The 16,448-nt window shown below is 44.9% G+C and overlaps 1 protein-coding gene and 1 long non-coding RNA gene across 4 annotated transcripts; one reads left to right on the forward strand and one right to left on the reverse strand.

Annotated features, from left to right (window-relative positions):
• Nucleotides 1-8,481: 8,481 nt before the first annotated feature.
• LOC129712815 (uncharacterized) lies at nt 8,482-13,252 on the reverse strand. Its single transcript, XR_008726137.1, has 3 exons — nt 13,118-13,252; nt 10,474-10,676; nt 8,482-9,312 (listed from the first exon to the last, which is right to left on the reverse strand). It is a non-coding gene; the product is annotated as an uncharacterized LOC129712815 (long non-coding RNA).
• Nucleotides 13,253-13,382: 130 nt separating this feature from the next.
• LOC129712798 (twist-related protein-like) lies at nt 13,383-15,942 on the forward strand. 3 transcript variants are annotated; one of them, XR_008726133.1, is made up of 2 exons: nt 13,383-14,110; nt 14,739-15,330. XR_008726133.1 is itself a non-coding variant. In XM_055661548.1 (2 exons), the coding sequence occupies exons 1-2, from the start codon at nt 13,523-13,525 to the stop codon at nt 14,740-14,742; spliced, it is 357 nt and encodes a 118-aa protein (XP_055517523.1). In that variant the 5' UTR covers nt 13,383-13,522; the 3' UTR covers nt 14,743-15,942. The 3 variants fall into 3 exon arrangements, 2 of the variants coding, with proteins under 2 accessions (XP_055517523.1, XP_055517511.1); XM_055661548.1 differs by having other exon boundaries at nt 13,383-13,875; nt 14,739-15,942; XM_055661536.1 differs by having other exon boundaries at nt 13,383-14,043.
• The last annotated feature ends 506 nt before the right edge of the window (nt 15,943-16,448 follow it).

Raw genomic sequence — 16,448 nt, forward strand, 5'->3', positions numbered from 1 at the left:
GAGGTCGCAAAGGGAGGTGCCGGACTCAACACCATGGAGGGGGCGCTTGTCCTGTCTGTCCGAGAGCGCTGCTGCTCTCGGTAGACCATCCCCTCCAATAGCTGCTGGATGCAGCTTAGGCGGCTGTCTCTCCCCGCTTTGGGGTGGACATTTCCCCCTCCGACGAGTCGGAATCGACCGGCCGGTTTGTCTTCCGGGTGGCTTTCCCAGCCCGCCGTGTAGGCTCTGGCGTGACTGGGACCGGCTCGGTCTGGGGAATTTCAAACCGCTGTTCAAGCGGTAGTACCGCCGGTTGCTGCCCCGCTGGAATCGACTCCTCCGGTGGAGTTAAAGCACGGGCAGGTCTAGTAGCGAGTTTTCTGCGTTGGGACATGTTTCCTAACAAAGAACCAACACCAAACTCCCTCCGGTTTCCCAACGCACCGTTCACTTACCTGATGGTGCGTTTTTAAAGTGCAGCTGGAGAGCCTGACTCCAGCTGCCGCCGCTGTTGCACTTGCTGGCGTAATGCCGCACCTGCGCCCTGAGCGGGCTTCTTCACGAAGTCACTCACGTGACTCCGAAGTAAAATCGTCAGTTGAAGTGCAAAGATATTTCTATTTAAAATAATCTGGTATATGCTCTTGCAATCAAAATACTGGATATTTTCAATGATTGTAGTTGCAATAATATCCTAATAGAAGAGTAAAATTATTTTGTGCAAGATACCCTAAATTAAAGTTGTGCAGAGATAAACAAAAATCATTTATTATGAGATGATCTTCATTATCTGAAAGTCACAGTCATAATGATGATGCTCATTTAAATCTTGCTGCTTTTGGCTGTAGATTCCAAAAGATTCATGCCAACAGATTTGGACGTAATTGCTGGAGTTTCTCCAAGTAAGTGTCAGCAGGCTAAGGATTTCCAAACATGCAGAACTTCCCTGGCATTTATTCTCTGGGGACTCTCCAGCTATGCTCTCTTCTCAGTAGAAGAATGCAAACTTGTGACAACTGTGCATGTATTATAATGAGAAATCCTCTCAAATAGAGCACAGTATTCATCATATCAATAGAGAAGAATAGCTTTGAGAAATCAAGCTGCCTTTTAGTTCATTTGCATAGTTTGAATTATTTTATTATGGTTTACCAATGTATTTAAATGTTTTGGGTTCAATTATTGCATTGTTAACAATTTAGTTTTGTTTATTTTAGAGATACATGGCGGGAACAGGGACTTCGGCCCACTGTGTCCATGCCGATCAGTGATCCCCATACGCTCGCACAATCCTGCACACTAGGCCCAATTTACAATTTTTACTGAAGCCAATTAACCTACAACCCTGGATGTCTTTGAGGTGTGGGAGGAAACTGGAGCACCCAGGAAAACCCACATGGTCACAGTGAGAACGTACAAACTCTGTAAAGTTCTTACAACTATTTTTAATAGGCTGAATATCTTTAATTCTAACAAAAATATACCATCCCAGAACTCCTAATCTCACCTTTAAAACCCCCCACTTGTCAAACGTCCTTTTTACCTATAAACTAGACTAAGTGGGACCCGTTGGGTCCCAGTCACATGGGAGGCCTGGTTCCCCCATTGCAACCCATTCCCCAAATGCAATATTCCACCATGGTGTGGGAGAGGGGGTGGTGTGGGGGAGGGGGGGTGGTGGTATGGGGGAGGGGGGAGATGTGGAGGTGGGGGGTGTGTGGAGGATGGGGTGTGTGGGGGGGGGGGGGAGGGTGTGGGGGAGGGGGTGTGGGGGGAGTGGGGTGTGTGTGGTGGGGGGGGGCGTTGGGGAGTAGGGGAGAGGGGGTGTGTGTGGGAGTGGGATTGTGAGGGGGAGGGGCGGGGAGGTGAGGGGGCGGTGTGGGGGAGGGGATGTGGGAGAGTGGGATGGGAGGGGGGCTGTGGGGCAGGGGGATGTGGGGAAGTAGGGTTGTATGGGGGGGGATAGGGAAGGGGGGGTGTGGGGGAGGGGCAGTGGGAGAGTGTGTGTGGGTGGGGTGGGGGGTGTGGGGGGAGAGGGGTGGTGTTGGGGGGATGGGATGGTTTGGGGAGGTGGTGGGGGGGGGGTGTGGGGGGGGGAGGTTTGTGGGGAGAAGGGTGGTGTGGGGGGGGGGGGTGGTATGGGGGGGGAGGGTCTCCACTCAGCGGCCAGTGGCCGTGGCACCACACAGCACCTCCCGACTCCACTCAGCGGCTTACCCGACTCCACACAGTTGTTTTACCGATTCCACAGAGTTGTTTTCCCGATTCCACACAGCAGCTTTCCCGACTCGTCTCTTGCAGACTCAATCAGCATGGTTTGTTTACTCAGCCCCACCTCTGGGTATTTATTCTCCAGTAGGTGCTAGAAGAGGTGTTATCTTCATGGTGACTGACAGGCGTTCCCATATTTCACCGATCGGAACAAAACTTGAAGCCTTGGAGCAGAGGCGAACGGTGAGTAAGGTGGCAAAAAAATCCTAGCGATATTGGTTACTGTTTTTGCACAAATTTAATTACAACGGACCGGAAGTGGTCAAGATGAGAGTTTTAGTAATAGTGTAGATAGATATCTTCTCCCATTCAAGCTCCGCAAATTTAGATATGGAAGATCATGGCATGGTACAGGACCTTGTCAATGCCAAACGTGCCATAGCTTCTTTGGGAGATCCACGCTATGTAACAACTTGCAACAGTTGTCACCACTGTCAACAGTATCCAGGCAAAATAAATTATATGACTGTTTTGTGGGTGGCACTGGCATGACCAGCATTTACTGCTAATCCATGATTGTCTTTAAAATTGTGCACCTATGCCACTTTCTCAGCTCATTTGAGTCTAAATGATGAAGTTGAAAATCAAATATTCTGCAGGTTAGAAATCTACAATAAAATAGACAATGTTGTAAATGCTCAGCAGGTCAGGCCACCACTTTCAGAGTGAGACAGAGTTAACATTTCAGGTCAATGACTATTCGTCAGAACTGGGATGGAGAGGAAATAAGTTTATTAAGCTGGGGAGAGGGGTAATGGTCTGATAAGATGTCTCTGAAATGGTGAAGATACTTAGCGGAGGGAGTTTAAGATTTTGTTCCCATATCAATGAAGAGTCAATGGTACAATTTACATGGCCACATGAATGATGTGAGCCACCACCTTTTTCCTTATTTGATCCTTTCCATTACATTCAATTCATGAATATTGTCTTCATTGCCTTCACTATTATACCTGTTATTCCATGGCATTTTATCCTGGAAACTCAACAACATGTGAAAGAAAAAGATTGAAATGTTCTGATACTAATAGGAGTGAATTCATTTATGGATATTCACTCACTCAGATCACACATGAGGAATAGAAACATAGTAACATAGAAAATAGGTGCAGGAGTAGGCCATTCGGCCCTTCTAGCCTGCACCGCCATTCAATATGATCATGGCTGATCATCCAACTCAGTATCCTGTACCTGCCTTCTCTCCATACCCCTGATCCACTTAGCCGCAAGGGCCACATCTAACTCCCTCTTAAATATAGCCAATGAACTGGCCTCAACTACCTTCTGTGGCAGAGAGTTCCAGAGACTCACCACTCTCTGTGTGAAAAATGTTTTTCTCATCTTGGTCCTAAAGGATTTCCCCCTTATCCTTAAGCTGTGACCCTTTGTCCTGGACTTCCCCAACATCGGGAACAATCTTCCTGCATTTAGCCTGTCCAACCCCTTAAGAATTTTGTAGGTTTCTATAAGATCCCCCCTCAATCTCCTAAATTCTAGCGAGTACAAGCCGAGTCTACCCAGTCTTTCTTCATATGAAAGTACTGACATCCCAGGAATCAGTCTGGTGAACCTTCTTTGCACTCCCTCTATGGCAATAATGTTCTTCCTCAAACCCACTGTCAGCCATTTTCGGTACCCCTCCCAACACCAACCTCTCTGTTGCGGTGAAACGGGTTCTAGCTTTTACAACCTTGTTAGCCCGGAGACTGATCTTGCTTAACTGGAGGCTCACCTGTCCCCTGACACATGCCCGCTGGATTAAGGAGATGCTTTACAATTTAAAGCTTGAAAAACTTAGGTTCGCTCTCAAAGGCTCTACCAAGACATTCCTAGATACATGGAACCCTTTCTTGGAACTTGTTAACTCTCTCAACTTGTCCCCGGACTCGGAAGAGGACTGAGTGCTCTCCACCATTGTTCTGCTCTACTGCAGCTGCTCTCCCCTTAACCCCCCCCCCCCCCCCCCCCCCCCCCCCCCCCCCTTTTTTTTTTTCCCCACACTTATTTATTTAATTTTTTGCTTATTTACTTTTATTTTTTTTTTCCTTTTTTTTTCTTTTTTTTTTTTAGTACTTTTTGTTTAGTTTATCTTACCATATTTGTGTGTATGTGTATGTATGTGAGTGTTGTTTGTCCCCGTTTGGTTCCGACCTGGTTCGGGTGGGTTGAAGGTGGGTAAGGGTAAGGGCTTTGAGGGTCGCCTACATACTGTTGCACAATTATGCCTTGACTGTCACTGTCTGTTATCATTGTATGTATGTAAATTGCTGTGAAATTCAAATAAAAAGATTTAAATCAAATCCTTTTGCCATGAATGCTAACATACCATTCACTTTCTTCACTGCCTGCTGCACCTGCATGCCTACTTTCAATGACTGGTGTACCATGACACCCAGGTCTCCCTGCATCTCCCCTTTTCCTTTAGGCCACCATTTAGGTAATAATCTACTTTCCTGTTTTTGCCACTAAAGTGGATAACCTCACATTTATCCACATTATACTGCATCTGCCAAACATTTGGCCACTCACCCAGCCTATCCAAGTCACCTTGCAGCCTCCTAGCATCCTCCTCACAGCTGACAATGCCCCCCAGCTTAGTGTCATCCGCAAACTTGGAGATGTTGCATTCAATTCCCTCATCCAAATCATTAATATATATTGTAAATAGCTGGGGTCCCAGCACTGAGCCTTGCAGTGCCCCACTAGTCACTCCCTGCCATTCTGAAAAGGACCCGTTTACTCCTACTCTTTGCTTCCTGTCTGCCAGCCAGTTCTCTATCCACATCAATACTGAACCCCCAATACCGTGTGCTTTAACTTTGTATACTAATCTCTTATGTGGGACCTTGTCGAAAGCCTTCTGAAAGTCCAGATATAACACATCCACTGGTTCTCCCCTATCCACTCTACTAGTTACATCCTCGAACAATTCTATTAGATTCATCAGACATGATTTACCTTTCGTAAATCCATGCTGACTTTGTCCAATGATTTCTCCACCTTTCAAATGTGCTGCTATCCCATCTTTAATAACGAACTAGCAGTTTCCCCACTACCGATGTTAGACTAACTTGTAATGTTTGAGACCACGTAAGGCCCTGTTGTGACTAGCACAAGCAGAAGGAAAACACGTCCGACATCTTGTAAGTATGATTTATTCTGCCCCACCCACGGCCACTTCTCCAAGGTCACCTGCTCTCGATCACGAGGCACAGCCTTTTATATTAAAGGGGCACTGGCATTTACATATACATCACATCTCCCCTTTTACTTTAATTACAATTCTCCCCCTTCCCTTAAATTACCTTACATCCCCCCCCTTCAACGTTGGTCAAAATTAATAACTTGAACCGTAATGAATTTAACATGGATAAAGTACCACAAATAACACAGTGCTCGTCATACTACAAAACTATAAAAAAATTGCCCAACAATTTTACATAACAAGTCGAGTTGGGGGTTTTGACAATCGCCCACTTCTCGTGCAAGTCGTATTTCCAACTCGTCCTGTGTCGTATTTCTGTTGTGTGCGAGTGTGGCTTGGCTCACTTTGAGCCGATTCCCCCACCACAGCCTGTGATAGTTCGCTTGAGTTTGGGAGACTAGCTCCTTCTGGGTGAGGGGTTCCTCCTTGTGGGAGCGTGTTCGCACTTGTCTGCTGCGTGTTGCCAGGGCATGGCTCAGCTGCTTCGTGCGCAGGTCGTATGTCCTTCCTGTTCCTGCGGAACTCTGTACCGCTCGGTGTAGAGATGACGTAGCTCCGAGGGGCCAGGTTTTCTCTTGCAGTACGGCCGCGTTGCCACTCAGTTGGTTTGGCATGAAACCATACCTGTTGTTGTTGTTCCAGGTGTGGCAGCGGCTCGACGCTTGCCTTCACATTGAAGTATGCTGCCTGTTTTTCTTGCCGGATGGCCAGTTGTGGTCCCATGGGAGGGACACGATGAGGCAGTAAGAGTGATAGAGGCGATGGCAATTTGCTGATCTGTAATTCCCCGTTTTCTCTCTACCTCCCTTTTTAAAAAGTGGGGTTACGTTTGCTACCCTCCAATCCTCAGGAACTACTCCAGAATCTAAAGAGTTTTGAAAAATTATCATTAATGCATCCACTATTTCTGGAGCTACTTCCTTAAGTACTCTGGGATGCAGCCTATCTGGCCCTAAGGATTTATCGGCCTTTAATCCATTCAATTTACCTAATATCACTTCCGGGCTCACCTGGATTTCACTCAGTTCCTCCATCTCCTTTGACCCGCGGTCCCCTGCTATTTCCGGCAAATTATTTATGTTTTCCTTAGTGAAGACGGAACCAAAGTAGTTATTCAATTGGTCCGCCATATCCTTGTTCCCCATGATCAATTCACCTGTTTCTGACTGCAAGGGATCTACATTTGTTTTAACTAATCTCTTTCTCTTCACTTCTGTGGTATCAATAGAAATGAACCCCAATGAGAGTCTTTGGTACAATGGACTGGAATTTGAAGTTAAGTTATTATTTATTGAGGGTGTGTGGAGAGGAGGTGGGTTTAGGGGAGGGATGGTGGGGGAGAGGATGGGGAGGAGGGGAGGGGAAAAAGAGGGAAGAGAGAGAGAGAGGGGGGGAGGGGGAGAGAAGAGAGGGGGGGAGAGGAGAGGGGGAGAGGCGAGAGGGGGGGGAGGAGAGGGGGAGAGGGGGGGGGAGAGGGGAGGGAGGGGGGAGAGAGGAGAGGGGGCGGAGAGAGAGGAGAGGGGGAGAGAGGAGAGAGAGAGGAGAGGGGGGAGAGGAGAGGGGGGGGAAGAGGAGAGGGGGAGAGGGGGAGAGAGGAGGGGGGAGAGAGGAGAGGGGGGAGAGAGAGAGGGGAGAGAGGAGGGGGGGAGGAGGAGAAGGGGGAGAAGAGGAGAGAGGGGGAGAAGAGGAGAGGGGGGAGAGGAGAGGGGGGGAGAAGAGGAGAGGGGGAGAAGAGGAGAGGGGGGAGAGAAGAGGAGAGGGGGTGAGGAGAGGGGGGAGAGGGGAGAGGGGTGGGGGGGAGGGGAGGGGAGGAGGGGGGGGAGAGTAGAGGGAGGGAGGAGAGGGAGAGAGGAGAGGAGAGGGGGGAGAGAGAGGAGAGGGGGAGGGAGAGAGGAGGAGAGAAGGAAGGAGACAGAGAGGGAGGTAGAGGGAGATAATGAAGGGGGGGAGGAGAGAGGGAAGGGGAGAGATGGAAGGAGAAAGGGGGGGGAGAGAGAGGAGGGTGGAGAGAGGAGAGGGGGAGAGGAGAGGAGGGAGAGAGAGAGGAGGGGGGGAGAGAGGAGGGGGGGGAGAGAGGGGGAGAGGAGGGGGGAGAGAGGAGTGGGGGGAGAGGAGGGGGAGGAGAGGGGGGGAGGAGAGGGGGGGGAGAGGAGAGGGGGGGGAAGAAGAGGAGAGAGGAGGGGGGGAGAGGAGATGAGGGGGAGAGGAGAGGGGTGAGAGGGGGAAAGAGGGGGGGAGAGGGGGAGAGAGGGGGGGAGTGGGTGGGGGAGAAGGGAGGGAGAGAGGAGAGGAGAGGGGGAGAGAAAGGGGGGGAGAGAGGATGGGGCGGAGAGAGGAAATGGGGGAGAGAGGAGAGGGGGAGAGGAGGGGGGGAGAGAAGAGGGGGGGAGAAAGAGGAGGGGAGAGTGAGAGAGAAAGGGAGAGAGACAGGGGGAGAGAGGGAGAAAGAGAGAGGGATATGGAGAGAGAGAGGTGGGGGAGAGAGAGGAGGGGAGAGAGAGAGAGAGAGAGAGTGCCTTTTTACTTCCTCAAACCCAAACAACCATTTGCAGGCAGTGCTTTTTTTACTTCAAACTAACCATATATTCATTTTCAAACCACATTAAGGGTACTCACGGTGATATAGACATTTGTTCAGTGTCATTCAGAGCTCCATCTTGCAGAGAGTAATTGGCAGAGACTAATTGAGGCACACCACTTCCTGGTTTTATAGTCCCTCTCCTCCCTCCAGCAGGGGCAGCAGAGAGAATGGTGAATTTTGTAAAAACATTAATATCTCTGTCATTTTTCATCGACGGGAAAATTCCTCGGCACACATGCAGCGGAGGGGAGCTCTGAGCGAGGTGGCCAAAAATGACGGCCATAGGTGGCGGCGTTCTCTCGGAAATCGCAGCACAGACGGCCAAAAGCGGTCAAGAACAGAGATTTAGTAATATAGATAACACCTACCATTCCAATATACCCTTGTGATTTTGTATAAATTCTTTATTTTAATTGCAAAAAAGACATTTTCAGTGAGTATTATATTGAAATCTATGTACAATCAATGAGAGCAGTTGATGAGATAATTGTGTGCTATATTTCAATCTGATTTCATACTAAGATAATTGTTGTAAGGATTTGGTTATGAATAAATTATTGATTATTTTAACTTTATTAAAACAAGTTTGCATCACTGAGATAAATTAAAACAACACATAGAAACAACTGGTTAGGTGTTCATTATTTTGTGCTGAATTGTTTTATTGTTAAAACAATAAGCTTGAAGACTGAAACATTTCAAATACATACTGGTCAGTCAATATTTGCAAAGTGGTGGGTTTGACATATTTGGGCTTTTATTAAATTTGAAGGCTTTTTGTCCATTTTCTTTCAGAATTTTTCCATTTTCCTTTTCAAGTTTTTATATCATCCTCCAATGTGTGCATATTGTTTCTTTCCTCGACCACCTTGCTGATTATCTTTTATGTCAATGCATGTTCACTTCATGAAACAATTTTCCAGGCTTATAATCGATGAACATGCTCTTGGCATTTTGCATGATCATCTACTCCTTCTCTCTATTTCCCACCCTCGATTTCTTTGCACAGATACCTAACATTGAATGTATGTTTATCAAATGAAGAGATGGCAGTGTCAGGATATGCAACCTTCAATCTATTTCATTTTCATTCAGTGGTTTTCCTTAGAATGCGCCCCCTAATGATCCAACGGGACACTTCACCTATCTGCATGTGTTCTGCTAGTGACCTCAGAGGGCAACGCTGCTGAAACGCCGGTTGGGACTTTTATTGGGACAGCTGGCAGACAGGAAGAGACCCTTGTCTCCTCTTCTCTCTCTGGGATGGATTGCAAATCTGGTCATAAAGCAGAATTAAAACTCACTTCAAATAACACACTATTAACTGCAATCCTATCCTGGCCTTTTTGCTTTATTTTTAACTAACCACTACGTAAAATAATACAGCTAGGAAATCCCTATCTAATAAAATGCTAAAGCTTACCCTTGTTCGGTCGAAGACAAGGGTGCAGTTTTATTATCAATGTTATGTTAATGTTTCGGATATCATGGGTGGAACAAAACTCAAGTCAATGGTTTCTAAGTGCAGGCAATCAAGATGAGAGAGGCAATGTACGGGGCATGTTGGTCACTAAGCACGTCAAAAGCTGCTGTTGAGTTTTGTGTCACTCCAGCCTGATGCCAGGATGATTTATTCAACTTATTGCGCCGTAGATGCATTCACATAACTGTCCTTGTTATTAGGGACTTAGTGGGTAGTAGAGTTGGCTGTGCAATTGCAGATTGTTCTCCACCTGTGGTCATTGCACATTGACAGTAATTATTGAATAATACACAAGTCAATGCATATCAATGGAATGACATAACCGAACATTCAGCACATCAGCCAAATGTACAAGGCAGGGCATGATGTGCCAAACAATAAATAAACTGCTGGAGGAACAAGGAACTGCAGAAACTGCTTTACAAAAAGTAGACACAAAGTGCTGGACTAACTCAGCGGGTCAGGCAGCATCTCTAGAGTTATAAGGGTCTTAACCCGAATCGTCACCCATTCCTTCTCTCCACAGATGCTGTCTGTCCTGCTGAGTTACTCCAGCTTTTTATGCCTATCTATAGTGCATGGATAGGTGATGTTTTGGGTCCGGACATTTCTTCCGACTGAATGCGGAGGGGTGGGGGGAGCATGAAAAAAGGTGAAAGAGAGGATGGCCTGGACAAGGTCTGGCAGGTAATAGGTGAATATAGTGGTGGGGGGGGGTGGGGGGGGGGGGGAGGGGGGGGGGGGGGGGGGGGGGGGGGGGGGGGGGGGGGGGTCCATAGACAGATGGTTGAACAAAGTCCAGAGATGAAATGACAGAAGATGTGAGACAAAAGGATAAAGGGGAGGGGAGAAATAAGTGCAAGCCAAGGGGAAGGGCACAGAAGATGGGGGTGGGGGGGGGGGGGGGGGGGGAGAAAGGGGGTGGGAGGAAGAAGGGGGTGGTTTTGTAGTTACCTAAAATTGCAGAATTCAATGTTCATCGCGTTGGGTTGTTAGGTATCCAAGCGGAATATGATGTGCGTTCTTCCAATTTGCGGGTGGCCTCACTCGGGTAATGGAGCAGGCCCAGGACAGAAAATTGAGATGAACTAACCAATGTTCAGGACACGTGGGTCTTCCTCGGCACTGCAGAAACAACTCAGTGGGCCAAGCAGCAACTGGGGAGGGAATGGATAGACTGTAAAATTGTAAAAAATATTGCGCTAAAATTGTTTATAGATTTAGTTGATTGCTACAACCAGCAGCATCAATTTCATGGACAATCACAGGGATACATTACTTGCAATTTGAGCGCTGTTTATGGTCACAGATCGAGAACCTAACAATTTAGCTAAAACACTAGAAGTTACAAGAAACAGTTCGAAACTGCAAAATCTAATAAATAAATGGTATTTTACGCACTCTGTTTTACTCTTCCACATTAGCCGATTGGTTACTTTGGCACTCTTTATAACTTTCCTGAGGGAATTACAGCCATTACATAATGTGCATAAAACACATTGACACGTCCTGACATTAACAAACAAACCCATTAATTTTGGACATGGCGTGATATAATGCACAGGAGTCTAGATTGCTATTATACAATCCCCTCGATTTAATAACAGCACTTCCCCCTTGACATTCACCACTCTCTTTCTATTTCAATGTTTTATTTCAGTGTTAGTTTTCCTTTAACACTTTTCCTGGGACGTTGCGCCCTCTACTGCTGCAGATTGGTCAATGCGCAAAAGAAAGAAATCCTCAGATTTGCACTTTCGAAAGTCAAATAAAGGTGCTTAAATATGCTGCAACAGAGTCATTTGCAATACTATTAGCATGTGAATGGTTATTAAATAGAGGTTGGTGCCTTTCCAATTCTATAAAATAAATGTTTTCTAGGGCAAATTTTCACGGCACTGTAATTTTTTTTAAATTTTAAAACCATTACTGGAAGATAAATGGCAATGGTATAAATATGTATTATTTTGACATTTTCAGCTTGTATTACTGCAAGTGAGTTGTTGTACCGTTAACTTAAGGCTATGAGGCAGAGCGACGCGTTCTCCTGAAGATACCATTGAAAACGATCTTATCTGTAGAATAGATGCGACATTCTGGATGTTTCGCGTTAAGATTTATATTACATCAATTGTTTGGAATTAAATATTATCCAGTTAAACTGTGTAAATACATATTGATGGCCGAGTGGAACAATATAATTCTATGCACAGATATATCAATTACATATCTGTTGATTCGTGTGAATATATCGTATTTAGATCTTTATTTTGTTCAGTTCAGCCATTGTTGTTTTCTTTGATTTAGGCGAATAAGTGACTGGAGAAGTTCAATGCCCTTGTGAGCAATTACTACTGGTCATTTTAAAATACTGACTGCGATTAATGTCGCGCCATTTAGGCAACATTAAACGGCACCAGCTCACGTTAAACAGTTTTATGTGCTACTCTTGAATGGTTTTCCTCTTTCTCTCACACTAGGTGATGTTTATGTTGCATTTTGGGCCTCACAGTTTGACTGTTTCTCGGAGATCCCGCTGCGTTCGGTGCTTTGCACTAGAACTCCCTGTCCTTGATGAAACAAAGTCGATGCATCCGGCTGGGGATTTGAATTAAACCTTTCAAGGAAAGCATTTCCACTGCATAGGTATCGTTTCTGCACATTGTGCATTTAAACACGTTCAGATTTTTGCAGTAGTATAAATGAGGGGTGGAATTCGGTACTCACAATGTGAGTACTTTGAGTCACTTCTGCCCCCGCTTGATGTTATCTGGCCATTTACTCTATCTGACTCCCCGCTATAGATCATCTATTCGTCTTTTCATCTGTAGATTAATGAATCTTCTATCCATAATTTGGCCTTGTTAACGATTTAGGCGATTTACTTGTTTATGGTCCATCAAATCTTTAAATAATTTAGTTATGTTCATTTTATTTGTAGATAACATGTTTCTGTTTAAATTATGCACACTAGCAGGTAGCAGAAGCTATCACCTAATCCGGTCGTATATTTCATATACTATTCACAACACAAACAAAGGCACTGAAGCGCTGTGTACAGTATCTCTTGGAAATGATCAATACTCCTACTGGGGGGAAATGTTCTGTGTAGGTAAAATGTGTTTCTTTAAAGTGTTCAAAGTGTTCAAACTATTCAAAGTGTTTAAGCTAACATTCGGATGTATTGCTGATAAAACTGCCTTTTATCTGCAAATAAATAATAATAATAATACAAGGAGCGTGTTTGGATATCAATAGCACGTTTGAGGAAGCGCATAACTCGGCATTGACCCAATGACGCCGACATTCAGTCACATTTTGGTGAACTGGACCAGCAAGGGTCTGTGTTAGTTGTATGTTAGTATAAATCCTTAAATTCTTCATGATTCGGCTTCAGATCACTTTCCAACTAAAGACCTCAGGTCTATTAAAAAAAAATGTTCTAAACACTCTGTTCTCTGAAATAATCTACAATCCTTAAAATTAGCACAGCCCGGTTAATTTCCCATTCACTTTAGATACACGAATATTAAAACAAAACAATCCCTCCATTCCTGTCACCCGTCTGTAATCCAAATCCATATTACAAAAGCCTTACGAATCACCAGAGTGGAATACTGGAACATCCAAATGCTTCGTTAAATAAATATCAAATACTTTTGAAACAACATTCTCTGTGTAACAATAACGCCACCAGCCGCTATAAAAGGTCGTGTTTAAAAATCCTTCTGCTGCAGATCTGCTCACTGATGGTCTTTGCAGCAAAGCTCCACCCATGTGCAGTGATGGAAATTCATATCAGCCAATCAGCTCGATCTCCAAAAGGTCCGCGGACCGAGGGCTATATTACCCCCCTCTGGAAAAAAAGTTTCTAACTCAGACCAGTCTCTCAGAGGTCATCGTTTGGATAAATTCAACTCGCTTTGATAATTCATTATACTAAATAAGCTCCGGTACCCGCCTCGCGTCCGACAGCTGGCAACCCTCCCACTTGTTCAAACCAATGTTAGAGGCGATCATGCAAGACGAAGAGAATTCCTCAGTCTCTCCCATAGAGAGCCTGAGCAACAGCGAGGACGAGGAGGATAGGCAGCAGAAGAAGAGTGTCAGAAAGAGGCGACCCAGCAGGAAATCTGGCGAGGAAACCGACAGCCCTGCGTCTGGGAAAAGAGGCAAGAAAACGGACGGTAGCCCGCAGTCCTTCGAAGAACTGCAAACCCAGAGGGTCATGGCCAATGTAAGGGAGCGCCAGAGGACACAGTCTCTAAACGAAGCCTTCTCTGCCCTGCGCAAAATTATCCCGACCCTTCCATCGGACAAACTGAGCAAAATCCAGACCCTCAAACTGGCAGCGAGGTACATCGACTTTCTTTACCAGGTCTTACAAAGTGACGAGCTGGACAACAAAATGTCGAGCTGCAGTTATGTGGCACACGAGAGACTCAGTTACGCTTTCTCGGTGTGGAGGATGGAAGGAGCTTGGTCCATGTCCGCATCACACTAGCAGTCCCCCTCCGGACAAAGGTACGCATCATCTTGGCAGCGTTTAGTGAGTGTCCTGTACAAATAATATGATGCTGCGCCTGCCGAGGTAAACCAGAACTTCATGTCCCATCTGCATCCAAATTGGTTGTATTTTCACTAAAATCAATCTTTATCGGATCGTTTAAATCTAAACCCACCATTTTACAAAAACGGATTGATTGCAAGTGTAGTGTGGTAACGATAATTTATGCTTCCTATTCTTGTCTTTTAAAAATGCCAATCATACAACATAGAACAGTACTTCATTTTCGAGTTCACATTCTTCCTCCCTGTTTCCTCCCTCTCTTCCTGTTCTTGTCCCGCTGATTTCCATATCTCATCCGAGTCCTTCGCTTCTCAGATAAAACTGCCCCCCCACCCCCCTCATGCATTTGTCTGTAATAATTTTGACCGCTTTCACTTTCTAACACATCTCCAGACCCGATTCATACCCACCGCCCAGAGCAATCAATAGGTAAAGTGATAGGTTTCTGGAGGCCTGGGGCCCAGAGGAGATACAAATATAGTTTGTACGATCAGGAATACAGAAAGCAAGTGTTTGTCCAAATAGAGATTCTCCCCCTCTATCCGACCATCCCACCGTCCCTACCCCCACTCCTGCTGATATACGGAGGTGCTAAAAGCAACTATCCAGGGCTGCTCTAATCTCATGTAATCTCTTGCTGTTTTCCTAGGTGAACGAGATTTGTCACAAAGGGCCAACCGCCGGACTAGACAACACGAGTTTGACGTCTGGATACTTAAAACACGTTGATCCTTACCGTTGAGGGATAATGAGAGAAGAGCAAAACAAAAACCAGTGGAAAGGGTGTGGGGAGCACTTACAGAAAACGAGCCGTGGACGTGGACCCATCCAATCGTGCGGCTGGACAATCATTTGTACTTCTGAGGTGTATTTTTGCCATTCACATCATTTTATCCTGACGATGAATGTTGTTGGAACTCATTCCTTCATTTACTATGCATGCCTTCAACAATCATGTCTATAACTGCTATTGAGGACGCAGGAAAGTTGAATCCTTTTATTTCTGTTTTCCAAACTGATAACGTGAACAGGTCTAGAGTGACAACGAGTTTATAACAAAAAGGACCAAACTGTTATGCAGTTGGTTAGTCTTTCCTTTCTCGAGAAACATTTATTTATTTATTGATGTGCCATGTTTCAATGCATAAAGATCTGGTGTCCAAATGCATTCATATTTTGTCATTGTTATGTAAATACCTTTGTATATTTTCTGCAATAAATACCTACGATCTAAACTTTAAGGTAGTTATATACATATAAATTTTAATTTGATTTATATTTAAGGGATACATTTGATGATGCATATGTGTTTCTAGTGAATTGTTACGGCCCCCAGGAGACAGTGGGATCTAACAAACGGTGTAGAAAAGACAAACAGAACGGCTACTGCCAAAGACCGGCGAGCTAGAATGAGAGGGGGAATGTTTTACCGCCGTCTCGCACGGACTGATTCTTGAACTTCCAGGGAGGAAGAGAGAGAGAGGGAGAGAAAGTAATCAAAAACATTCACAACAATGTTACGTTGCTTCGAATTCTGGATTCTTGTTAATACTGTAGTGTTTGGACTTAACTCTAAGCTGTGAACGGATTGTTTGATTAGCGATTCGTGTCCGATTGTTTGTCTGTGTAAACTAAATTAGTTCATGAATTCCGAAGATATTATAAATGAAAGACACCTTTTTTTTTTAACAGATTGATATTCACATATTGTTAATGTGCCGTGGAGCATAAACATTCATACATCCTAAAACGCACGTGACAAAGTAATCTAATTGAAAGGAAATTGGCTGCATTGTTCTAAACGATTAAAGAGAATTATGTAGACAGAAATAAATATGTCTTTTAATACGAAATGCTTGATTGGAACACATTGTGCAATGTGTATTTATTTATTAGTATTTAAACTGCCCCAAAAGCAGAACATAAACATCCGACATATTTACTTCAATGGTAATTAAATAAGTTCTTTATTTGCTTTGGCTTTCTGATATAAAAGCCCTTTTTAGTTCCATTGTGAAACAAAATCAGATATCAAGGTTGGAATGTCTTCAAAAGGAACTCAACTAGTTGCAAATACGAAGACTGTGCTGTAAAAAGTCGTGGAGGTTTGTGAAGCGTTATTCCAAATGGTCTAACATAACAAACTCTGCGCTTAATAGATGAGGAAAGCAATTGGAGCAGGCGAGTTGACAATGCAGCTACTTTCTTACAGCTTTTGACTTTTCCAATAAAGAGCGTGCCAATGGTAATGCGTAACTGAAATGTTTTTGTAATTTTACTCTTGCGCTGGATATTACCACACAGGGGGATTGCCTTACTTCGCTTTTTTTTTATTGATTTAGATGACAAGGCATTAATT

Source organism: Leucoraja erinacea, chromosome 2, assembly GCF_028641065.1.
Source record: "Leucoraja erinacea ecotype New England chromosome 2, Leri_hhj_1, whole genome shotgun sequence".
In the NCBI taxonomy this organism is placed as follows: domain Eukaryota; kingdom Metazoa; phylum Chordata; class Chondrichthyes; order Rajiformes; family Rajidae; genus Leucoraja; species Leucoraja erinaceus.

What these genes read in the sequence shown, in the direction of transcription:
- LOC129712798 (XM_055661536.1), top strand. Translation starts at nt 13,523, where the DNA reads ATGTTAGAGGCGATCATGCAAGACGAAGAGAATTCCTCAGTCTCTCCC.